The 25435-nt window shown below is 43.4% G+C and overlaps 1 protein-coding gene across 1 annotated transcript; it reads right to left on the bottom strand.

The window, feature by feature from the left end:
* Nucleotides 1-4444: 4444 nt before the first annotated feature.
* Nucleotides 4445-25162, bottom strand: E2F7 (E2F transcription factor 7). The gene is made up of 12 exons (XM_052774743.1): nt 25082-25162; nt 21546-21821; nt 19385-19553; nt 16629-16913; nt 15823-15981; nt 14604-14741; nt 13574-13768; nt 12800-12884; nt 11751-12267; nt 10622-10892; nt 8974-9398; nt 4445-7627 (listed from the first exon to the last, which is right to left on the bottom strand). Exons 1-12 carry the CDS (start codon nt 25160-25162, stop codon nt 7451-7453), a joined length of 2778 nt encoding a protein of 925 aa, XP_052630703.1. The 3' UTR covers nt 4445-7450.
* Between the last annotated feature and the right edge of the window lie 273 nt (nt 25163-25435).

Genomic DNA, 25435 nt, shown 5'->3' with positions numbered 1-25435 from the left:
TGTTCCCAGTTGCCCGCACCTTATAAAATGATAGCCTGCTTCTGGAGATATGGATCCAAGGACTTTCCCCCCCGACCCCAGCTGATCTTGGGAGCTGTGTGGCCCCAAGAGCTGTGCAAGAATTCCCAGCAGTGCATCAACACTGGGAAGGATCCAGGGCTGTGTCATGCATCAGACCTCACAACCCTGCGGCGGTCAGCGTACCTCGTCCAGGGGCTGGCCTGGCTCTCCTCTTCACTTTAATCCATTCAGGCATTCTTCACCTCCTCTCTGTTGTGCTGAAAATGCTGAAATGTTGGGGTTTTTTGCCGTAGGGCTTAGAAAGACGTCCCCTTGCTAACCGGCTGCCTGCCAGTGACTGGCTCCAACACTGCACCTGAACGCACCTCGATGCTGCCCCATAGCCCCACACGGGGACATATCTCAGGGAGGGATTTCTGCTTCTTGTCATTGCATCTCTGGTTTTCTTTTTAATTTTGGCCAGGCAGATTCCCTCCTTGAAAATGAAACAGATGAAATAAGTATGACCTGGTTTTGCGTAGAATTACAAAAATAACATTTTTCTATGCCAAATCATAACCCAGACCAAGATTTCCGGGGCTTCAACAGACTTAAAAGGTTTATGAACCTCTGAGATTCATTTTGCTCTCCTTAATTAAATTCTGGGTATCTTGAGAAAGCCAAACAGAGGCTACAGGCATGTTTACCTGGCATGACAAATGGCGGGGACTTTGCTAGGAAAAAGCTGGTGGGCTGGTACATACTTTCTGTCCTCTGATTTCTCCCAGAGATAACAACTCACTAGGGCCGTGCAGGACTTTCTGCAGCTTGCACTAGCCTGAAGAAATATCTGGACAGACTTCTTAACTGGGGGAGGAGGGAGGCTGGCGCCTGAGTGAATCCTTTTATCCTCTGCAGAGGCTCCTGGAGCTCAGCCCTAGCTACTCTGGCAGGGCATTGCGTAGTTATCTGATTATAGCAAAATATATTCCCTGACTGCATCTGAAATGTTCTTTCGTCTTTAATTGTGTATGCTGGGAAGACTGAAAAAGCTTTTGCTTTCTCAGCCTCTTAAAATAATCTTTTATCTAATGCATTTTGAAGTGTTTTTGTAAATACCTTATAGAGGGAATGGGCTCCAACCTATGTGATTTCAGCTTCACACTTATGAAGTAGAATCTTACATTAAAAATCAGTGGTCAGACAGCAAGAGAAGGTCACTCCAAGACCATCAGGCTTGTACTGCAGGAGCACAAGGGCAGGTTTTGATGCTATCCCAAGTTAGCAGGCTCTGACATGTCCTCAGGGGCAACCTCAAGTAACGTGAAGTCCCAAGTAAGGCTGAGCAGAAGAGCCCTAAATTATTTTCAAATCAGTGAATGTACTCGTCCGACCGTTTCTTAATGCCTGCTCAAGGGGGCTGCCCCCTGCCCTCTCCCCACCTCCCTTTTCGCCTGCACACCACCTCCACAAGCTAAATCCTCAGCTCTTGTGAGGCCAGGTGATATTCCTTCTTGACTGTCATTGCTCTGGTTTTAGAGAAGTCAAAGACTGTGTTGCTCAGCGTGGTGCAGTAGATGATGAGTAGAATTAAGCCTAGAACCAGGAGACGGATCCTCCTTCCCTTCAAGCCAACGTAAATCAAGAGAGTCCACCGGAGCTGCTGGCATTGTGTTAATATAAAGGCAGAAGGGAACAGAAGTGTTTGAGCGTTTGCCACTGAGCCCTAGAGAGTCTGCAGAGACATTTTTCAGCAGCCTCTTCCAAATGTCCTAGTTTCAGTGCAGTAACGATGGGAACCCTAAGGTAGGTGAGGTGCCAGCGGCTGGTTTTGTCACGACTCCAGGCAAGCCTTAGAGCAGAGCTCCAGCCACCTCCTCCCTAACATCTTCTTCTACCTTATGTTCATTAAATTCCCGGTGCGTTTCAGGCACGGCACTAATTGTTACCAATTAATCAAGATTTTAAAGGGTTGTAGGGTCATTAAATCACATGTTGGTTGGCTATCAGTGAGATGCAGAGACTGTGAAGAGGCAAAGTGTTTTTCTCAGCATTGAAGAATTGGCTAGCAAGGTAAGGGAGATGGTTCCTTCTGGGCAATTTATTGTTGTGAAGTGAAATCTTTATACCTGCATCTTATTTTCTAGGCTTTAAATTGTTTCCCTTTTCTTCCCAAAAAGATTAAAACTGTTCCAAATTGACCTGTTTCAGCTGTTGTTACAGGCACATACCAAGTTGCAGTATTTTAGATGTATTGCAGATTTGTTTGATTTCCCTGCAGCGCCTTCACTACCACACCACACCTAGGGGGTAAGTCTCTAAACTGCTGGTTCACAGCTGTCAGCTTTGAGACAAGAAAGCAACTGTTGGAAAAACAAGTTTCATGCTCCCCTCCCACCCAAATTTGGTATGTCATCTATGAAATCAAACTGCTGTCACATCCAGAGTGAAAAATACCCAGCCAGAGATGGGGGAAAGGCATGAAGTCTGAGGTCTCACATTCAGGGTGAAAATTGAGAACTTTATTTATTTGGAAAATGGAGTAAAATGGAGAAGCTCTGACTGAGGCAGGCCTTTTTGTCCCCTAGGAGGTCCTGCGATATCAGACTTTAAGGTCACGGCATTTTGCAAACAAGCAATGCAGCCTTTCGCCCACTCACCAGCAAAGTCACCGTGGTCTCCGAAGGGAGCGGGGGAAGGCTTCGGGCTCTCGGACCTTAAGCTGGTGCTGAGTGACACCATTAGGATTCATTTCATCACTCCAGGAGGCCTTGGAGAAAGCACTTGAAAAAACTTCCTGAATTCTCATCGCATTTCTGGTGCAATAAATGAATTTTGAAAGAATCTGCATGTTAGTGCTTACTGCCCACATGGATCTTCTCAGAGGATCACAGTCAGCATGGCTTAAATTTGCCTCGTTTGTGTATGAAGCCTTTCTTTTTACCCCTTTACATCCTGAGCTATTAAATTTTAAATTATTACGCAGGCCACGGAGCCTTGCTCAGGAACTCCCTGGGCTGGAAGGAGAAAGTGTTGCCATGACCCAAGCACCTCTCAGGAAATCCTCCTTGCTGACCAAGGGGGCTGGTGAATACCTGCTTTCCTGGACGTGGTGGGAGCAGGCTCTGCTTTGCCGCCCGTCGGAGACTTCCCTCTTGCTTCTGCCTCTGACTGGGTTTGCTAGCAGAATTCAACACCTTCCAGCATCAGGGGGTTATTTTTGTCTCCCAGCTGGCTCTGGGCTGCCCAGTGCTGTGGAGCACTAAGGTGTTCATCCACAATGGCACTGCTTCTAATTTTCCCTTTTTATAGAGAGAACCAAATCAGAGGGAGTTCAATATTCCCCTCTAATTATTTTTTTACTTCAGAAGGGGGAGCTTTAAGTGTACCAGTGAGGACGAGAACTGCTAGAAGCTACAGCCCTGCTCCTCCATAAGGAAACGATGGCCATGGTCCTGCCAGTGGAGCTGGAGCAGGGTTAGGGCTTGATAGTGCTTCTCATACCATGGTTAATCTTATTAAACTTGTCATCCTTCCTCTGTCAGTTGAAAGGGAAAATTTTTATTGGTGGAGTCACAGGTCAAAAAAACCTCAAAACAATATTGAGTGAGCTGCTGAGTTTTCCTTTTAGAAATGAGTTTTGAGGAACTTGGCCAGTTGCAACTCACAGGCGTTTTGCAGCCATTATTGGTGACATGGGACATTAACTCACATCTCTAATTCCAGGGAGTGGGGAATACTGGGCCTGCTGAAATCAATAGTGAACTTGCTATTTATTTTAATGGGAGCAAACTCGGGTTTGGGTCAAGCTGTCTTATGTGTGTATGTGATTAGGGAAGGGGAAGAGAAAGGGAAACAGGGCTATGGCCGCATTCTCCACTTCTGTTTTTTTACGAGCGGTTGGTGGTTAATAAACACGCACAAGCCAACGCCGGCTTCCACTTGTGGGAAACCGGCCTCTGCATCAGGGCCTGCCTCGCTCTTGGGTGTCTGCGGCCGGTGGTTGGGCAGGCATTGCTGCCATCCTGTGGAAAACCAGGCCGAGGGACGGAGGTGGGGTCACAGGGCAGCCCCACGGCGGTGGTGGGACAGGCCCCCATGGTGGTAGTGCTGGGGATCACCTTGCATGATTTTGGGCCAGGGCCATCGGGTGTTGTCCTGGCCAGCTCCAGGACTTTTAAGAGCCAGTTTGTATTGCACTGGTCCTTGTGCCTGCAACAGCTGGAGTGGGAAATGTGTCCGTGCTGCGTAAAATAGCCGGAGGCAAGAGCCGCTGGGGCGAGCTGTCATCCTCTGCTACTTATTCAGTGCTCAGCTCCAACAGGGACTGCTCACCTGGATGTGCGGTGGATGGATATTTCTTTTCAAGGGTGCTCTCCATACTGAAATCACAGCCTCAGCCTCGGTTTTAATTCCATTTTTATTCTGTAAAAGTTTAATATTTTGCTAAGAGATAGTATAAAAAAAAATATTCAACAAAACAGTGTGATTGGAGTAAAGCTATATGCAGACAGCTAAAAAGATGGCTAGAGAGCAGGAAAAGCAGGACGTCTAATCACTGAATAACAGTTATAAACAGCAATAAAATTAATATCTATATTAAACTAGCAGTGCAAAGATACAAACTGGAAGCAGCTTTACATTAAAAATACAGCTTTTTAAATACAGAAATAGCACCAATTTACAAAAGACAATCAGAAATGTAAACGTGGCAGGTAGATTCAAGTATAAGTTATACGCTCACCCTCCTCAGCAACGGTCTTGGGACAGAAAGGTTTCACAAACCCTGCAGAACATCCTGGGTACACACTTCACCTCAGTGCAAATACAAATTCTGCTTTTCCAAAGCTACTTTGCTGATGAGTTGTTCCTAGTTTATTTTAGTTCTTAGCTTTCAGTGAAGGCAAAGATAGGAAATGTAAACTCATTCCCTCCTGACAACCAACCCTTCCTCCTCACCGGTCTAGTTCAGCAGCTCAGGTACTGCAAGTAGCATTGATCCCTTTGCCGCCCGACTGCTTCGGTGGTCCCACCCCTATTTTAGTGGGAAGTTTGCATTGACAAAAACAAGACAGCATATCAACCCCCTTCTTCTCCCAGGCCCAAATCTGCTTTTGCAACTGTGACCCATCGAACTGCTTTGATCCTGAGGGAGTCGATCCTCATTTCTAGACCTGCTGTATGGAAACTCAAAAGTGGAAGCAGAAATTGGAAACTGAAGATCCATTTTCACTCCCTGCATTTTCAAGTATAGTGAGGTTAGTTATGGCACAGAATAACATTACTGACAAAGCAAGGCAATTTTTGTGATGACGCTTCAACTGGAGCGAAGAGCCAATACTAGCTCTGATCCTCCTCTCTGCTCCCAGCTGCCATTTCACTAAAAGGCTGCACTGTACTAGAGGGGAAAAGACAAGATTTGGAGAATCAACATCAACCACGTCATCCTGAACCCTAGCAGCCTGTTTCCAACCCCAAGAGCAACAAATGCACACTAGTGGAAGTGCAGGGGCAGCACCATGCCAATTACACATTGCTTTTCAAAGTGAAATTAATTTAAGTGGGCGTATAAGAAGAAATAATTCAGAAGCAAAAAGTGTAAACTTTCACAACTGTAGTGTAATTAAAAAAAAAACAAACCAAACCTTAAAATTTAGCAGTCTGAAGATTTCTCTTTACCACCCCTGAAATTTCCTATGATAAGTCTACTATAGATTTTCTTTCAACGAGGGCTAACCAGCCCTCCTTATAAGGCTGTTATTGGTCTATTCTAAGATAAGGCCACATTACTCAAACTCCCAGCTTCACTAAAATTCTTTCTTAAACTCCATTTCCATAATACATTTCATTATAAAAATAAAAAACCTCATCAAATCCCCAACCCCCAAAGTCCTAGCTTCCCTCAACCAACGAAGTAGCACATCCAACAGTGTATCTACCCTTGGAAAACCAGTACCAGTACCAATGAGAAGAGCTGATAATGCTGGCCTTATGTTTACTAAAAGTCCAGAGTAACATGATGTCACCAGCAACACTTTCTGTCTTTTAAACAGGAAATGGCATGAATTTAATTGCAGATTGCTACACCAGTGAAAACATACCCAAGCATAAGAGCATTAACTCTTAAAATTATGTCCTGTGTTATTAATAGCACCATGCATTATTTGAGAACTCTGAATGTTAACCGTTAGACTTTTCTTCTTCTTTATCTTCTCTTAAGGAATACAGATTAATTTTTTTCCCACTTCCAAAATCCATGGCTCCTGCTCTTTTCAGCTTCTTTTTTATGGTTTAGATAGATAACATGCCAAAAGATAAGATCTCCCTTGTCTTCCAAGTATGCTCAAATGCACTATTAACTTGTTATGAAATTCTTGCAAGTGAAGAGTTAGGCACTTAAGTACATACCCCTTAAGTAGACTTAAGTAAACCACTAAGTAGGCACTTAAGTAGACTCAGGTAAGACTGAATCTAATCATGTGGTTAATGACTTACTAGTACTCCTTGGTCACAAAGACTAGACTATATATTTAAATGGGAGATGAAGTCTTAGCACAGACCTCTCAGTGGCTTGTCACTCTCAAATTACTTTGTCAAACTTATTTAAGGAATCAGGTTTTGTATTCTTTACACCTAACTTGTACATTTTGCTCAGAGTGAAAGAAAAAAAAAAACCCAAGGAATAATACAGTTCATTAACACAATTATAAAAATGTTAACATTCACAGTTATTTTGGTCTTGATATTTTTCACATGTATACATTCAATCATACTGTGTTATTATTAGGTTTTTCTAATAACAAGTGCTGGGCAAATTGTACAACCACCAACTGACATTCAAGTAATCCTACCCTGAGAAAATCTGTTATTCTGAAGCTGCAAAAAAACTTTTTTGCACTAAATCCCACTCCGACATACAAAATAAATAGCAAAAGGCTGCACTGCAGAGGCAGGATTTGACAGATTGGAACCAAGGAAGCAGTTGCTCTCACAACTGGAAAAGTTTATCATTTTCACCACAGATTTACTCAGGGTAAGTAGAGTACATGCAAAAAAAATGCTTACCCCAGATAAGTGCTAGACATCTCACTTAAAACCATGAAAAAAGAACCCCTGGGAACTCCAAGAAAATGTGTTTGCATCTCCTCACGGCAATAAAGAGTGTTTTCCAAATTAAAACCACAAATACAATTTGATGCCCACAAGGCCGTGTGAAGGACAGCATCTGAATTCCAATCAGTACTGAAAGAACAATTCAGTAAAAGGTTTTCAGTATCAAGGATGATTTGTGAAGAATGTGGTTAGCAGAACCAGTGGGTGAATAGATAGCGGGGAAGCATGCCAAAAGGGATGACATTCTGACGTACTCCTCTTGTCATGTAAGAGATTGTTCTCTTGTAATCAATACAGGGGCCTAAGACAATCTGCCCACCCTTTGCAATGAGTGGAGTTAGTCAGGGCTGGTACTAGAGATTTCGAGTCTCCTCTGCACAGAGCTGGCATTTCTGGTCTGGTTGCCTTCATTTTTCTTCCATGCAACAGGGTCTCCAAGACTTCCAGGAGTTTTGAAAAATGCCTCATGATGTGCAGGACGAATGCTCTTGGGAGTGAGGGGAGTTGACGAAGGCTATTTGTGAAACAAAACCGAAGCGATTCAGGAGGGTGTTCTCAAAGTCTACATGCAAGCATGCAAACAGAAGACAGCTTGTAGACACTAAGCCCTGTACCCTGCCACTATCGGGAACCATGTCACACATCCTTTCAGAAGCTCCACATGAAAAGCTACAGGCTTTGCCCCTTTCTGTTCTGGAGCTGTCTGCCAGTACATCATTGCTGGAAGCAGAAGGCCTCTATCTCATTTCCAACTTAAATGTATTCATGACTAGTTCACACTCATTCATTCTTATGCCGATCTTGTCCTTTAGCTTAAATGGCTCTTTCCCTTCCTCGGTGTTTTACTTGCTTTCTTTATTTGTTAGCATCAAAACAGATCTAAAATTAGTCTCCTAAGCCCTGGCCACTTCTGTTGTGAGTGTCACTGTACCGTAACCTCTAATGTTAGTATGTGTAATAAGATTGGCTGCCAACCAGTCTCTATTACAGACTTTTTCTAAAGCTCGAACAAGAGAAATATAAAGTAACATTCATAAAGCTTCCAAAAGTTCAATCTATTAGTCACTGCATTAGACAATAGAAAAACAAATCACAGATTTAAGAATATAAGCTAAAGCAGTGCCAAACTGTCATTGCTAATAGTTGTAAAGACCCACGTAACGCAGTGTGACATGACTGTTTCGTGTCACTCGTACTTCAAAAAAAAAAGAGTCCTTCACTTCTAAATTTCTCTTTTTCTCTAACTCACAAATTCTGTTTCTATGGTAGATTTTCAAAAAATGTATTTATAAAGAAGACCAACAAAACCCACAAGAATTGTTGTTTTCCCCCAGTTCTGATGCTGAACAGAGATCAGAACGGGGTGAGGAGGTAACCCAGGACACTACTACCTAAGAAGTGTTGCAGCCACTTGGCTCCTGAATTATGACAATCCATCCACCTGTCCACCTAATGTGTTTCTGTAGCCGTTGCATAACACACTTACAATGATAGTGTCCAATGGGGAAAAAATATTGACTCAGATTTCTAGGGAAAAAACCCTGTAACTCATTTTTTTCTCTATTCCTATAAGATTTTTAAAGATTAAGATTTTTATGATTTTAAAATTCTTGTAAGATTTTTAAAACTCACCACTTCACCATTCAGGGCTAGATGTGCTATGCTGGGCTATAGCTTTAACACTGTCCCAAGCCCCACCACTACTACAGATGGACATGGAAACTAAGTGGAAGACACCAGCTCCCAGCGTGCCAACTTACCACTCTGACACACCAGCACTAGCCTGCAGCACAAGCTGCCTTCAGGCCCAGTGACCTGGCACTGCTGTTTCGTCGTCACTTAACCAGCTTTGACTCTTACCTGCTGCAGCTTCAGAAGGGTCACTGGATGCCCCATACACGCGGGGGAGTCCAGTTTAACAGCACCGCAAGACCTTGCAAGCACAGGACTCAGGTGCAGAGTGGGGTGAGCTGGTTGCTGGGGATCCACCGAAGGCACGGGTGAGACCTTGGGGGTAACCACGGCCGTGGTGCCTATGAAAACAGGCGTTGTTGATGCCAAGCCAGACATACTGAAATTCATGGAGGTGGCAGCTGAGAAGGAGCCATCAGGAACTGGGGAAAGAGGACTGGTGATTGTGGGAGAACAGACGAGAGGGAAGGAAGCCAAGGCTGCTGACGGCACCACGACACAGGGGACGCTCAGAGAAGGTAACTGGCTCGCAGCCAGGCTGATAGCACCAGGGGCTTGGTTTGCAGACAACAGGAAATTAAAACTGCTTAATCCTAAACCAAAGAGAGAAAAAGCAAGGCATTAATACAGTTGACAAATTGGAATTAAGCTATTATAACTTCGTCTAGAACAGGAAAGAGGGATGACACCAAAGAAAGAGGCAGGCTGCCCAGGAAGAAAACTGTGACAAAAAGAAGAAAACTGTCACAAACCTGTGACTCTTCCGTCAAGCTCCCTTTCCTTACCTTCCTCCATCTCCCCCCCTACTGCCTGTTCACTGTATCTGCATCCATTTACTTTGTTCATATTAAGTACCAAACACACACCTTGCTGTTTTCCGCTTCTAACTTCAGTTACAAGCAACATCTTTGCTAAACAATTTTTTCACTAACAGGAATCACATCGTCTGCTATATGACAACATATGCATTGCTTTTAATAAGGAAAAAAAAAAAAAAAAAAGGAACACACCCACAAAGATATACCCCAAAGGCGCTAATTTTTCTGAGAATGGCTGAAATACTGTTTTGAAAGAGAAGCTGCTCCAGTTCCCAGTTTGTCTGACCTTGCAATACAGCAGGTTCAACATTTTCAAACTGAGTGTCTCCATCCTATAAGTGAAATCCCATAGACCTCACTCTGTGCCACAAGTGAATCAAATACTAAAGCAGTAGTCATGGAAATCTGCCACATGTATCCTGTTCCCACAAAACACTCTTCCACTCCACACAAACATAGGCATGGAAAATGGTGGACATGAAATCCTCTTGTAGTATTTTCAGCTACTTCCTCCCCGTCCCTACTGTGTAGTATGAACAGGCCTGGCTACACTCCCAGTGCCTCAGTTTTTGTGAGGCTATCCCGATGATGCATGTGACAAGACAGTACGAAGGTCATAGATGACTAAATTCACCCACTCAGGGGGATGCTGTTGCACTATTCTGGCCGCCTTACTGCCAAACCTAGACTTCCAGCTTCTCCAAGTTTTGAATGCTGGATAGGTGTCTTTTTTGCTGCACATAATTCAAGCATGCAAGCACCACATTATTCATCTCTATTAATGTTTGGGTACCTCAGAAAAATGCCTGTATTTTCACAGAAGCAACAGTTCATCTGGAGTCAAGAGAGTTCAGAGCTATTAAACTACTACAGAGAACTGCTGACAGTTTTTGTGCCAAATATAGACTTATTCACCTATCTGTAGGTCTCCCTATTTGAACAGCTCAGTGAACAGATGCAGAAGTTTGGGTGCCTCTAGATCTCATGGCTCTCCTTACCAGCAGTAGGCTGAACAAAAAGATACTGTGGTAGGAAAGGTTGATTGGCATTTTCTTTAGAGATGTGCTCTTTTGCTGGAGAAGGCTCATCAGGGTCTTTATTCTGAGACCATTTTTCTTGCTCCTGAGAATCTAAAGGCTTAGTAGACTCCTTGTGTGCAGCCTCTGGAGCAGCAGGACTTGCGTGGTCAAGACGAAAAGCTTCTAGATGTTCAGCAGATGTACCGCCACTTCCTGGGGTAGATTCTGCCTTGGGTGACTCAAAAGGCTTCTAAGCAAAAACAAAAAGAGGAAATGATGAGTCCAAACTGAAATAACACAGTACAATGTCTCTCATGCAGTTTCCTCAGCTACAGAGTAAAATGTGCACCAATGCAAAAGGGCAGCACAAAACTCATTAGCAAGTCACCAAGTTAAAAATTTTGTTTGAGGTTTGAAGAACAATATTAGTGATGCCTAAGCCCTGTGCTGTAGTTCACTTTCAGTACTTGGAGACACTAGATAAGAAATACCTGAGTTTGGGGATTCATTTCTCTTTATTGATAAGGAAAACCACCTGACAGGACCTTGAGCCTGACTCATTTTCAGTAGTTAAAAAAACCTGTGATATAGATGCACTTCACCTTCACCATCATCTCCTCTCTCACCAGCCTGCTGTGGGCAACACTGGGCATGAAAGGGAGGGACTCAGGCTGGAGAGTAGGGGGAAAGTACAAATCACATTTGCTGTAGCTTGGTGGAGTAAGCAATGCTGCTGCTGTCAGGGAAAGCCCAAGCTAACAGGGGAAGATGAGGAGTAATAGTCACATTGATTTCTTCCCCTCTGGCAGGCTGTTTTGTTGAAGACAATGATCAGGACACTGATTACAAAGAACAGCTGACCATCACTTCACTATGCAAAGCAATCACAGTCCATTTTCCCCTGGTAACGTGAAAACATCTCCCAGTTAATGCCTATACTTCCTGGCACAGCACCCTTACAATTTTATTAATATGTGGGACGCAGCATTGTATCTGTACCTGTAACAGGAGTGGTGTAGTGAAGTTTTGCTTCTGAAAACACTATCTTGGGCAAAAGTCTTTCCTCCCTAACAGGAAGCCTAAATGATAATGAAATGTACTTCTTTACCTTGGGTACTACAAGTGAGAGGGGCACATCACTCTGTTCCATGGTCTGCTTTTTAGCAGCTGGCTCTTCATCATCTAGTGCAGAGGGCGATGCACATTTGTGGGAGCTGCGTTTCTGGCAGGCAGCTGGAGGTACAGCGGCCTGAGCTTCTGCACTCCTGTTTCCCACGTCTCCTGTGGTGGGCAGGGTCTCCCTCAAGTTATTTTCCTGAAGACCGCCACACAACATAAAAAGGGATGAAGATGGGAAGCACAGGAAGGGTTGGTTAGGGAGCAGGGTAGGTTTTCCATTTTCTGTTTTGGAGGCTGCTGGCGTGCAAGGATGTAGAGCTTGGCTGCTGACCCCATTTGGCAGCGAGAGGTTTGGCACATCTGCCTGAACCACAGGGAAAACTGCCTGAGGCAAAGGGTTAACACAAAAATCAGAGTCCCCCGGAACTGGAAGAAGGGAGAGAGGTGAGGTTATGCTTGGCTTCCTTGCTGAATTGAATATCGTTTCTGTGGCACAAGTTTTATTCCTGAAAAAAAAGTAATGAAAAGAGGAAAAACATTTAGTCCAAAATTAAACCCCTATTTTATGCTTAAAAGTGAACAGGTACATTGTTGGACATAAATGTGGAAAAATTCTCCCCCCCCAAACCACTACTTTTACACAGTTTACAAGGAGGGTCACCTTTTATTATTTCTAATTGCACAAAAACAGACTTATCAGGTTTTTGGCAGAACAATAATGCTTTCAGTTGCACTTGACTAGAGTCAATCATTCACAAATGAATTCAAATTAGCATGGGTGTAGAGAAGACCCACTGATACAACAGAGACGCTCTTCCATGGAATCATGATTTAAAGGACAACAGTGGTACAAGTACAGGTGGGTGTAAATTGGCAATGAAAAAAAAAAGCAAGCCACGCTGAGACCTATCAGCATTAAAATAGTAATAATGAGACTCTGCGGCAATTTTCTATCTCAGTCTCATCAATGGAATCTAGCCTTGAACTAAACATGACAAGCACAAAGCTGAAACTGGACAGGAGTTAAGACCAACCTACCTACTATCTTCCTCTATTTTCTGCCTGCAGACAGCTGCTAGATTTATCATTTTGGAGCAATATTCATCTGAATTCACAATACAGGCTGAAAGAACAAAGGAGCATTCAATTAATAACAGGTAGGTTTACCAAGCGTATTTTGATACCGGCCATATAAAATAATTGGTATAATTTTTCTATCCTGGCACATTTTTATAACATCCACTAATCACCTAGAGCCAGAATCTGTAAGACACTCAGAACTGTCAGTCCCACTGGAGAGGTGCTCCAAATCATCATTTCCTATAAGAGGGAACTGTGAAAAGCCCTGTAATTGCTTTATGTTTTTTAACAGCTATCCATTAGATTGTTACAGTAAATTCCACTATATTAGGAACCATAAAATAAAGCAAGCTTTTGTGGCTAAAGAATCTTTCTTTTATCTATACCAAATTTTCACAGAAGAAACTGTAGTATAGTTGCAGTTAGTGGAGAACAGAAACATTTACCAGAAAACAAACTGCAGGTTCAAGGCCGTATGACCCAGATTCATCTCATCTAACTTTAGGTGCTTGACTGGAGGTCAAAGCACACGACAAAACAGAAGTCTCATACTTCCCGTGACTTCTCAGAAGTCTCATGTCTCCCATATGGACAGTAGAAATATAGGCACCTCCCAAGGGTAATTCACATATTTAATTAGGCTGATTCACCCAATCAAGTGCCTTAAATTGGTGGGCCCACAACTGGGCAGATCCAGCGGGATACAAAAGAACATGCTTCATTAGTAGTTACCTTGCCTCTCTTGACGTGGGCTGTTGGGCTCAGAACTGACTTTCCTTCTGGTCCCTTCACAAGGCTGTGCACCGTTAAATGAAGCGTGACGTGTAAATCTTTGTTTTCCAGTAGCACAGATCTGATACGGGGCACAGACTCCTCTCTGTGTCCCTGGCAGAGGATCAGATGTTGGGCTATGCCCTCTTGGCTCATCTGTAAGAACATAATTTTGTACAACAGTCCTTCAGGGAACACAGCTCATCATTTAGGCTTCTGCCATGTTACTGAACTTGGCCATAAGAGAGGAGGTAACCTCTGTTATCATCTCAAACCCCACAACACTGAAGCAGACCTAAGCTCAGTAAGCACCAGTAGACAAGATAGGGGCTTCCCTCCTTTCCATTCCATGGCAGCTGCAGCAGCAGCTGCACTCTAGTATGCGTAGCCAGGAGAAAGGGTACTAAGATGGCATTAACACTATCGTTCACTTCTACTTGGTCCTGGCACTGGCTTGACCCAAATACATTACCAAAGAGCTTCCTTCTGCTCTGGCTTCTAGCCCAGAATCAGCAGCTTACAGAGATGCTTTGGCCCACCGCCGCCTTCTTTGCAGACAAACCTTTTGTGCAAGAGGACACGTGCAAGAAACAGCCCTGCTCTACCTTGGTAAGTTCACTTACAAAGAAAATAATTCACTGTCTAATTATGACAGAATTAGTGAGATTTTGCAACCCAGAAAAGCTGTGGACCCAGATTTGGAGATGTAGGCATTATCTGCCATTGTTCTACAATTCATACAGTTATTCATATGGTTATGTAAGTCGGTGTAAAAATACCAGCAAGACACAGTATCTTTCAACATCTGTCCACAGCTCCAGCCCTTGAACGTAAAGTCTAACAAGGGCAAATGTGGAGCTGGCCAGCAGTTATTAATCACAGGGTGGACGATGAATGCTAAGCCATTCTTTACACATGGAAAACAACCTTTTACCACTCGGTAAGTGACTGTCAAACCAAAAAGAAAAAAGATGCGAGCTACACAAGTTACCGGTCTTTCCAGGGAACTCCACAGGCCCAATCCACTTGAAGGCTGGTTTGCGTCCTCGTTCCTCTGTGACATGAACTTTCTTGATCAAGCCTAGGCTGGTGAGAACATTGGCGATATCATACAGTCTTCGTACCTTTGCTAACAAGAAAGGGCAGAAATAGTCAAGACAGTCATGTTTACAATGTATGCAGTACATATTTACACGGTAATTTTATTCCAGGATATCACCACAGCTTTCATAGATGAGGTGGGTAAAATGAAATTGGGATGGACTTAAGCCACCTCCTATGAAGCCTGCCATGCCAGCTCCCATCTGCTTGTCACTGCTTCTTTGTATCTTAGGTTCTTATCCATCTTAGCTGCTCAGCTTCAAGCTCACTTACCTCATTTTGATGGAAAAGGGTTAGGGAGTGATTACATCATGAGCTTGCCCAGAAAGGGCAGCTACCTCCACATGAGGTAAAGACAAGGACATGGGGGCAAGAGGCACATGAGTGCACAGCTGATCACAAGAGGACCCATATTTATCATCTAAAAATGTAACAGTCTTAGAAAAATCTCTGTGACTCTGGTAAATAATATGCTTGAGCTGAATATGATACCCACTGATTGTCCAGCTAAACTCCTTACATCCCTCCGGGTATTTGGCAGAGAATTTTAAGACTGAAGTGCAAGTACTTTATTTTAAAAGTACTTTAAAGACTTAAAATAAAAATCTTTATTTTAGAAGAATTATTTACTAATGCTGAGTTTTTCCATGTTGTCCAAGGGATCAAAGTAATAAACCCCACTAACTGAAAAGCAAACTGTGCCATCCAGCTGTGAAAGATTTCTGGAGTAAAAAGGAGAAGTAACACATTTCTGCAGAGAAGAAAATTAATTCCACTAAATTAAACAACATGTTTCATTTCAGTAAGTTTTGAAATGTCATTCAGAATGGTACAGGAAACAGGGTTAAAGTATGAAAAAAAATTCAAACAAAAAAAAAGCTTTTTCTTCATTCTGAATCTAAAACTTGGAGATAATAGTCAAACTGACTCGTCCCCACCCCAAGCTCTGTTTTCACAAACTGGCATTTACAATTAAAAAAAAAACCCCAAACCGTATTTCAACAAAAGATTCTTGACCTGCTCTTGCTGTTACCTACTGGTGTCAGTCCAAACATGCCCGTTTTCTTTACTCACTGACTGATTGATTCGCCTTCCAATAGCCAGCTTACTTTTAAATTTGCTGTGGTCCACTGTATCCTGGGTCTCTTCTATCAGTATCTTTGCTGCGATATCCAGAGTGACTATCTTGGTCTTGGAGACAAGGAACAGCATGACAAACTTTTGGCTCATAATCCGCAACGACTTGTCCTTTCTGCTGTTTGCAGATGCTGTGTTACAAATAATACCCAAGCCTCTTAGCATATGTCATCCATCACAGCCAGAAAACTAGCAAGTAGGTTTCTCACACACAAAAGGGGTAAAGTATTTCCTTGTCAGGAAGCAGAAATCTTTTGAAAGGCAGCAAATAACTGAGTAATACAAACAGCAGTCTCTCTTCAAAAGGCAATAAAAATTAAAGCTTGGAGAAATAGCTTTTAGAAAGTCAGATTCCAAAGCTGATTCTATGTTACATTACACAGTTTTGTGCCACTATAATTTTGTGACTCCAAAGGACTTTGTAACTTAAAACATTGTATTACATGGGCAGCATGCAAAGAGTAGACAAATGGAAGATGGCACCTTCTGCCAGGATAAAGCATTCACTGTCAGATACAGGTGGGAAATGAAGAACTGAAGTGTCTGGCATAAGTTCCTGCCAGTCTGTAGGACAGAGAGAAAAATCCATCCTGAGAACTATGCTAGGGACAGGATAGAAGGAAGGATTCTGTCAACTCCGTGGTGAATTCAGCAGCTTTTTGAAAAGAATAATTTTTTATTATTTAATTTAAAAGCAAAGCAAGGGGAAAAGTCACATAGTAAACTGGAGAAAGAGACTTGTGTCTGTGTATCGCATCATACACATCAGTTATCTTACCAGAGGTGCAATCTGGTTCTGAAAAGTCCAGTAACGGTCTGTCTTGAGAATCTGGAATAGCTTCCTTTTTCCGTTCTCCAAATTTGTACTCCAAGTCCTGCTCCTTGTGCTGGAAGAAGGTCATTAGCTCTCCATACTGCAGCTCTCCTGCTTCCTGAAGTGTTTTCAGAGTTTGACTGAGGTTGTGCCGGCCATGCCAACAGTACTGGTTCTTGGCCACACGGCTAACCAAGTGCAATGACTCCAAGACGTTCACTATATCGTAAATTCGTCTCCGCTCAACTCCTGTTTTAAGAGGGGGAAATAAAAGACGACATAGATGCTCATCTAGTTTTAATGTGCTCTTCAGCAGAAGCGGAACAGAGAACAGGCGAGGCTGTTCTCTAATACTGAGTGTTCACAATGCATTTTTCACTGTTCATCTGGACACATTACATTAGATCCATCCAAATTTGCACAATTAAGAACTGACTTATGTATGGCCAGCCCCATCGTGTGATAATCTTTGTCTGTTTTCTTAACTGCCGGCCCAGCCATAACTTCAGCTTAAAGCATCTACACTGTGTTTAGAAGAACTGATTGCAGTCTGCCAAGCCCTACTCACTCAGACCTACCCAGACTGCCCTGAGGTTTTAAGAGCACTTTGGCCCTTCTTGTCAGAGAGCTTCAGAGCTCAGACACATACCTGTACACAAGCTTGTGTATAACAGAAGGCAGGAAAGGGTCTGAGCCTGGCACTGACACAGGGTAGACACAAAAGCCCACTCCCACGGGAACCAGTGGGAGCATGGTCCTCCACCTGCATTTCCCATGGCACAATTACTTGCTAAGCATGTACCAAGCAAAGGAGCGTCGAAGGATTCACAAGGTGCAAAGCAGTGGAGAATGAGACCCACTGTTCCCAAATGCAGCAGAAACGAGTCCTTTTTGCTGGCTGGGTCTGCACCAACAGGAAATCCATGAAATATGTCCAACTTGGGTTCAGCCTGACTGACATGAGCAAGGTTGGGGACTGAATATGAACAGCCGGTGGCTCTGCTCACTGTCCCAAGTGCTCGTGTCCAGCGCTGTCTGAAGCATGGCTGTTATATATAACACAGTGCACTATACACTGGTGACATCATCTGCACCAGAAATCCCATAACAGTTAACATCAGCTGAGCAGAACAAGTGCTAGCCAAGGGGAAAGGTTTTGAAAGACTTCCCTGTGGAAGGCAAGGCCTTGATGCATCTGTTTACCCATCTGGAGAATATGGATAATACCTACCAGCCTCAAATGGATATTGGGATAAACAATTAATGAGTATTTCCAAGCGTGTGGAGATCTTGGAGTGAAACATATGCCAGAAAAACAACAGTGCTACACATATCCTGGTGTCTGTCAGGCACTAGCAGCATAGCCCCCTTTGTGGTCTTTCCATAGGTCTTCAGTGAACAAAGCAATATACATTAGTAGCAAAAGCTGTATTGCAACCGTCATTTGTTACACAGAGAGCAGCAACATCATCAGTGAAAAATTTAGTGGTCCCTGAAGCAACTGGATAGAGGCAAGCAAGGAAGTGAAAACCAAAGGAACAAGAACAAATGCACCCCCTTCTGGGAAGTAAAATCCCCAACACTAAGTTTTAAAACAAAGTTTCTAGTATTTAGGAAAGCAAGGTAACGCCACTCCCAACACAGAATAAAGCTCTACTCATGTTCAGCTGTACAAGGTTGGAGCACGAACATCACATGCAAACACAGAAAGGAGTAACTGCAAAATCTAAAAGAACAATTTGTTTAAAAAGTAATTTATTTAACTATTTACTTCATCTGAATTCTCTCCTATTTCCACTTCCCATTACCAAAGCAAATAAATGAGTATTTCAAGGACTTTCTTACCAGAGTCACATAGGACATCACTCTTCTGTTCTCTTTCTTTCGAAAACAGACAGACACATTTCATTTTTGCTACCTCTTTTCTGTAAAATACCTGAGCTCTAAAAGTAGATACAATATTTATTTAGTTTAAGTCTAATTTTGTAAAGCTGTTCCTAGCTAGGAGACGACCTCTCCAAGGACCTGGATCTTTTTGCTATTGGTGTGACCTGGCTGAGTCCTCTCTCACAAGTTTTAATACTTCTCTCAGATATTTCATTAATCTTTTAGCTAAGACCAAACCTAACAGCAGACCCAGCAAATAGCCTACTCGATACCTTCTTGCCACCTCAATATAACACATTTTCTCGTTCTACTCTTGCAGGTCTCCTGGTAACCTCCCCTCACAAAACAATATTTAAAGCTAAGATAACCTTGATGAACCATGAGATCTTGGAAGATATAATGTCAGGCACATTACTGAAGTCAGGCAGTGAACCCAACTGATTTTCTACACCTACTAGTTTGCAATTGTTTCCCCAGACATTCCATTTTGACAAAATTTGTTGTTTGTAAGTCCTCCGTCAGAGGGTTTGTAACTCATAACTCCTTCAGTGTTCAGCAAATTGAAAATTTAAGAAAGCAACAGAGTTGATAAACAGACAGATCTGTCTAGTAAAAAGTCAGAAAGCAGAATTCAAAATGGTAGCACTATCAAGCAGTAAAGACACTTAGGAATATTAGGCATTTCCAACTCTTGATTAGTATGATTAGAAGAACATCCAGACCCAGGGAAAGGCAGAGTGTGAATGTACTCTGTAAGAAGGATGATCTTTTGAAGGCCCTCCTGTTGGGTTACTCCAGGTGATCAGTTACCCCATTTTTGCAGGTATACATACCAAGAATTGAAGCCACTTCATCCAAAGAAATAGTAGTTTTTTCAGTTGACAATGGATAACTTGGATAGCGAGCTAGAAACTTTTGGCACAAGAGTCCTAAGCTTTTCTGTTTTCTGCTGGGCCTCTGCTTTTCAAATTCATCAACCGTGCAGTCGTCTACCATATCATACTGTTAAAAAATAAATGTTAACCCTTTAGTGCAGAGCTTTAGAAGCAAGGCATAGCCAAGTGAGGCATATGTCAAATGTTAGCAATATTTAAGCTCAGACTTTCTAATAAGGAGAAAAACATGGACTCCTTGCAAGCACCAGAGTACTTGGGTGACACACTTTTGCTTGCAAGCTCTTTTTAGTTCATCACACAGAAAAACTCTTATCTGCAAGATCATACAATAATGGTTATGCATAAGGAAACAAAACAGTAAGACCAACCACCCAAGACTAGCAGATGGTAAGATCCTACTTGGCAGAAATATTTCTTTTTGAGAGGAGGAGGAATATTCCTTCAAACACCTCTGGATCTAATAAACCAGAAGATATATAAGCCAAAGAGTTCCTGCAACACCTCTTTCAAGAGATTTTACTGCCCTTTACAGTGCCTCTATAACTTTAAGAAACTAAGAGTTGGGGAGGGAGGGGGACAATGCTAAGAAACTATAAAAGGCACCACCCAGTCTCTGAACCTTAACCTTAGTCAAGCTGTTAGCTTAAGTGAACTCTGTAGAATGACCTGAATATGATGTTTCTGTCCCTGCAGGGAAAAAGAAAATAATAAAACTGTGATGGCAAGAATGTATGAAGAGGTATGTTTATTTATTACAAAATGAGAATGAGGGAGGTTTTTTTCTGCACTGGTAACTTTGGGGTTTTGCTTCTGTGTCAAAAAAAGGAGGGAAAAAAATATAATCTTGCCCTCTGGCAAAGAAAAGCTGAGAGTGGTGGCAGCTGTTGAAACCCACGTTTCCTCGCTTATGAGATCTTAACTGTCCTTTGCTGGTTGTGACTAAGTGACCTTGTGGCAGGCTGTTGCTCTGATTGAATTCTTTGAGTTTTATATGGTATGGAAATAGCAGTATTCTTACAGTAACACTTTTCCATCTTTTTTAAGTTAACTTTCTGTGTGGAGAAAAATATTAAGTATAAGTTTTATTAACTAGAAGATATTTGAACTCTTTATAGTAGCTACCCCAAAAATGCGAAATGATCTTAGCAGGCTTGGAGTGGTAATGAACTAACATTTAACATCAACTATTTTTTACTTACTGGAAGCAATGTTAGGAATTATCTTTAGAGAACTGTTTGTTCCTTTATGACTATCTAAGCTGGAGAATTCTTCAGACTACCATCGCTGTAGATGCTGTAAAATCTACACTTGTAGAGTGACCTGCACCTATCAAATGATGCTTCTCAGTAGGAGGACCCCAGAACTATCTTCTTCTCACTCACTGATGTCACCAAGGAAGGATATTCTATAAGAAATAATCCAGGAGAGGGAAAGTAGTGGTTGGAACAACAACAAAAAAAGTCTGAAGGAGGAAAACTGTAATGATGCTTATTACGTCCTGACATCATCCTCTTGACTTCCTAAAGCAAGGACAGGGATCAGCCCCCGCATTGCCTGAGCCTTGGCAAGTAAAAATCTTCCTAACACTTGAGCGTGTTGTCTGACTACTAGCTCGGGGGCTGAGGTGGAAAGGGGGAGAAAGGTTTCAACTGACCACTCTGATGGGCTGTTGCGGACAAGGTATAGCATTTCAAAAGTATACGGAAAAATATGCCCTTCCATTCTTGAATTGCTTTTGAAAATGCTGCCTGTCATAATGATCTGACAATTTTCTTTCTAATGCAGTTCAGAAAATAGCATCAGAAGTAATTAAATTGGGAAAAATGACACATTTAAGGTCTACTTCCTTCACTGTCCTTTTAAGTAATATTCAGGCTGTTGAGGGGGTCTCAGGTCAGTTACCAGTAAGGCAGTTACTTTTAGTCTTTGAAAGTCCTGCTACTCAGTCAGTGCTGTGTAGGCAACTGTCCTTGGGAATGTTTTACAATTCTGCAGTTTTCCATAAGAAGCAAAGGACCAGTTGGAAGAAAACTGAGGCACAACTTAAGGAAGGTCTGAGTCCTAACTGAACATAAGTTAACCATGTTCTGAGTCTCACCTGTAATGAATCAGGTGTGTCACTCTGCTCACTGTTTTCTATGGGTCTGAAGAGCTCTTTCTTCTTTTCCCTGTCCCTCATGTCAGGGCTAGCAGCACTAACAAGCATCTTCAGGTTAGCAGTGGGGGTCCAGGGATCAGGCTGAGGTCTGTCGATGAGCTTAACAGGTGTAATTGGATTTCTTTCTGGGGTGCAGCTTTTTTGCTTTGATAAATCAACTGGTTCATTCTTAATGGGAGTCTTTGGTGCCATCCTGGATCGATCAAATATATTTTCCTATTAAAAACAAAAAGTTCTTTAGACACAACAGGAAAGAAAACAGTCCAACAATCAATTTCATTGTTCTTACAAAGGTAATTGTAGTGACTCATGCCTTGGCACTCATAGCTATATTTAGCACAGTTCTTCTGCCTTTGTCGGAAGCGGTAAAATATTCTACATGCTAGTGTACTGGAGGTAGTGTGTATGAGATACCGCCCTGAATTACAGAACCTGAGGTCAACCAGTCAAACTTGTGGCCTATCAGGCTTTTAAACTCTGACTGTTATTACATGAACATAAATCACCAAATTGGATCAAAACTGAAATAATGCATTGGTCACATTACACTTAGCAAAACAGGGTGTTCTGCTTGGAAGGTCCCCAGTGAAATGCCATGCTGGGGATGCAGCTCAGGCTGTCATAAAATGTCAGACTAAAGTGGATGTCACCTCATGTGCAAGAGAAGCAAGCTTTGCATCTGCACTGTCTGCTGCTCAAAACAGTGAAGAAAATCTCCATAACTGCATTCCTTGACTACGGCTAAGAGCTGCTAGAAGGAAAAGTCTAATTCATCAGCTGATTTTTATCATTCTTTGAATGAAGCTCAACTCCCTCCAGTCCCTAGCTGCAATCAAACTTTTTTCATATTTCATCTTCAGGTCCAATTTTTCTCCTTCCTTTTACTGCAAGAATTATCACCACAGACCAACTAATTTCAAGGGACTGACTGAAGAAAGCATCAACGGTATCCTTGAGCCAAGACATCTGTTTCTGAGCAACAAGAGACACTACTTCCCTCTTGCCTGTTAGTGCCAATAGCTAATGAAGATTAAAGGAATGAAGTAGACAGGATGCCATACTGGCTTTCTTTGCAGGATATAAAAAAATTGAGGTCCAGGTATCCTAAACCTGGTACAGAGCAGGACTTCCAGAGAGGGCCATGAAGAAAATTGTACTGTTGCTTTTTGCCCAGGGAGATCAATGATCTTAGATAGTCCAGCTATCATTTAATTCTCCTTAATACCCTACAAACAGGACACTGTGGTTTTTTGGAACTCTAGCTAATATTGCTCAGTGGTTTCTAGATTTAGTCCCTTGAAATGATTGCATGCACCTTGAGTGAAGTGAGAGAGAGAAAGCAGACAAATTATCATCAGAAAGCTAGCAAAGCTTATAACCTGCTGGAATTGGGAGTGAAGCCTTCGGAACCACAGAAAACTGCTTTTAAACTATAAATCAGGCTTGAAGTTGTTTGTTCTTCAGCCTAGCTGTGGCTTTTTTGGTGTTGGTCTCAAACTGAGCAGGTCTTCTTGCTCAGACTAACATTTTTTTCAAAATGAGTTTTAAAAATCTAACATGGCAACTTTAAGGCCAGATATGATTATTATGTATTTTATTTTGCGCTGCAAGAAGTCCAATTCTGAAATGGAATACAGTCTGGAGGAAAATGTTAAGTTACTGTTGGTCTGCTGTAAGAACTGTCCCAAGTTAAGTTTTGCTGTTTATTTGGAGCAATTCAGCTATCACTAGCTGATATAGATATTTAAATAGGTGATTCCAAATATCAGCCTAGGTAGAAAGCAGAAAGAAGTTCTATAACAACTGGGGCTGGCTTTTACCAGGAGCAGTTCTGTAGCATTCAAACTGGAAATGAATTTGGCACATCGAAAGCATTGTGCTCTGAGCACTGATGGTGAAGGCTTCTGCATACATTCACCTATGAATTACCCAAAAGGATGTAATAAATATATCTCCTTTTACAATTAACGGTTAGCCAGTTGTAACTAACTCCACTGTGATAAATAGGGGTCAATTTAGAGGCCATGGTACTTCTCGGAATATATGTTCACATACTGTTGGCACTCAATATATTCTTGCAATTTCACATCTGGCAGTGAATCAACACTTCATCTGTAGTGGAGAAAGTCTACCTTTCCCTCAAGTTCCTGTTCACTACGGCTGGTGCTAATGGAACTGCAGTGAGGGCAGCTGAAGCTACCTGCTGTTCCACTACCTCAAATTTTCATGTTTGTGCAAATATCACAATGAAAAAAGTGGTGGCACTACACAAGAAGTACATGTCTACTACCAACCTTTCAGATCTTCATTTCTTGAATGTCATAATTGCCAACTAAGCTAAGAAATGCTTTTAACCCCTCTTCCCTTTTTTTTCAGTAGCTGCAATGCTCTATGAACTCCTAGCTGTATTCCACAAAACCACAAGGGCAGCTGGTAGAAGTACAAGATTCACCTTGATCCAAGCAGAGATGGCTTACCAAATACAAGAGGACAGGAAAGACTGGCTCAATGAACTTAGCGTGTCAGCAGGAACTGAAACAAATATCTGAGATAATAGGAACTGAGTCTGAGAACTATGTGACCTTTGGAGGACTCAGGTTGAGCATGGACAGCAGGTCATGAACTGGGTCTAGTTCAGGAGACATTACTGGGCAAGGTATGCCTGAGGCTAGGTATCCTGTCTCCTGGCTGGTGAGGCAGGAGAGGAACGATAAGCTTGTTCCTTGCTGAGTGGCACTGCCTAGCCTCTTGACCTGGGAACACCAGGGTATGGTTACAGGCATACTTTTCCAGGCCAGAAGGCAAGCATAGCGGACATGTGCATCAGCACGCTCAGTCTGCTGCTAAATAACACGACTATACTATTCTCACATCATGTCAAGCCTGGTGTTGCTTAGCTTTTGAACGGTGAGTCTGTACAAAAGTCTTCTCCACTTTACCCAACAGTAGCCACTGGGATGCTCGAGATTGCCTAGGGAGTTTTGCTCGTTAAGTGAAAGCTAAAAACTGTTTCCCTGAGAATTATGCCAGAGTGTAAGCACTTCACTTACTGACACAGGTGGTGTGACTCACAGTTCTTCTAGTAGATTGTCTTTTTATCTTAAGGGTAGCATCGGACACCCCTATGCTCCAGGTGCCGACAGGTAAGACGCTGCTGGACAGACCCACATGGCAGGACAGATCAGTTGCCCTGGTCCCATGGGCAGCACCCCCAACGCTGCCATGGGGACTGAGAGGGACACGATCCGGGGGGCACACGCCGGCCCGGGCCGCCTCCAAGCCCCCCACCCCGCCGGGCCAGGGTTCCGCACCCCAACAGCCTCCAGCCGGCGGGGGGGGCCAAACCCTCTGCGGTCCCGGCCACCCCCCCCGATCTTCCCGCTGCGCCCGGGCCGGGCGCGGTGCTCCGCACCGGGAGAGGCCGATTAACGTGTGAGGGGGCCAGTCCCGCCCGCCCTCCGCGCCCGCCCGCTCACCTTTTGGGCCGCCTCAGCGCGGCCCCGCCGCCCCGGCCGGCCGCTCGCCAGGTCCCTCAGGGCCAGGACGCTCACCTCCATCTGCAAAGCGAGAAAACCCCTTTTAGCCCGGCCCTTAAAGAGGAGCCGCTCCAGCCCCGGGGCAGCGCTCTCCCGTCCCCGGCGGGACGTGAGGGGAGCGCGGCAGCTCGGGGCTAGGTTCCCGAGGAGGAGGAGGAGGAGGCGGGGGGAGAGGCCGCCCCGGCCCCTGCGGCGGCGGGAGGCTCCGCGCCCTCACCTCGGCGGGCGGCCCGGCGGGCGGACGGGCGGGCGGGGGGCTCTTACCGCTCCCGCCAGGCGCCCTACCGACATCGC

Source organism: Harpia harpyja, chromosome 23 (genome assembly GCF_026419915.1).
Source record: "Harpia harpyja isolate bHarHar1 chromosome 23, bHarHar1 primary haplotype, whole genome shotgun sequence".
Classification (NCBI taxonomy): domain Eukaryota; kingdom Metazoa; phylum Chordata; class Aves; order Accipitriformes; family Accipitridae; genus Harpia; species Harpia harpyja.
Note: the sequence above shows the minus strand (reverse complement) of the source record. Positions and strands in the feature narration are given on the sequence as shown.

Excerpts from the sequence above, each read along its gene's own strand:
- E2F7 (XM_052774743.1), bottom strand. The coding sequence starts at position 25,162 with ATGGAGGTGAGCGTCCTGGCCCTGAGGGACCTGGCGAGCGGCCGGCCG. Across the intron at positions 14,742-15,822 it reads GGACCACAGCAAATTTAAAA|CAAAGGTACGAAGACTGTAT; the intron begins GTAAGCTGGCTA and ends CTTTCTTGTTAG. Across the intron at positions 13,769-14,603 it reads GGAGTTCCCTGGAAAGACCG|ATGAGCCAAGAGGGCATAGC; the intron begins GTAACTTGTGTA and ends ATGTTCTTACAG.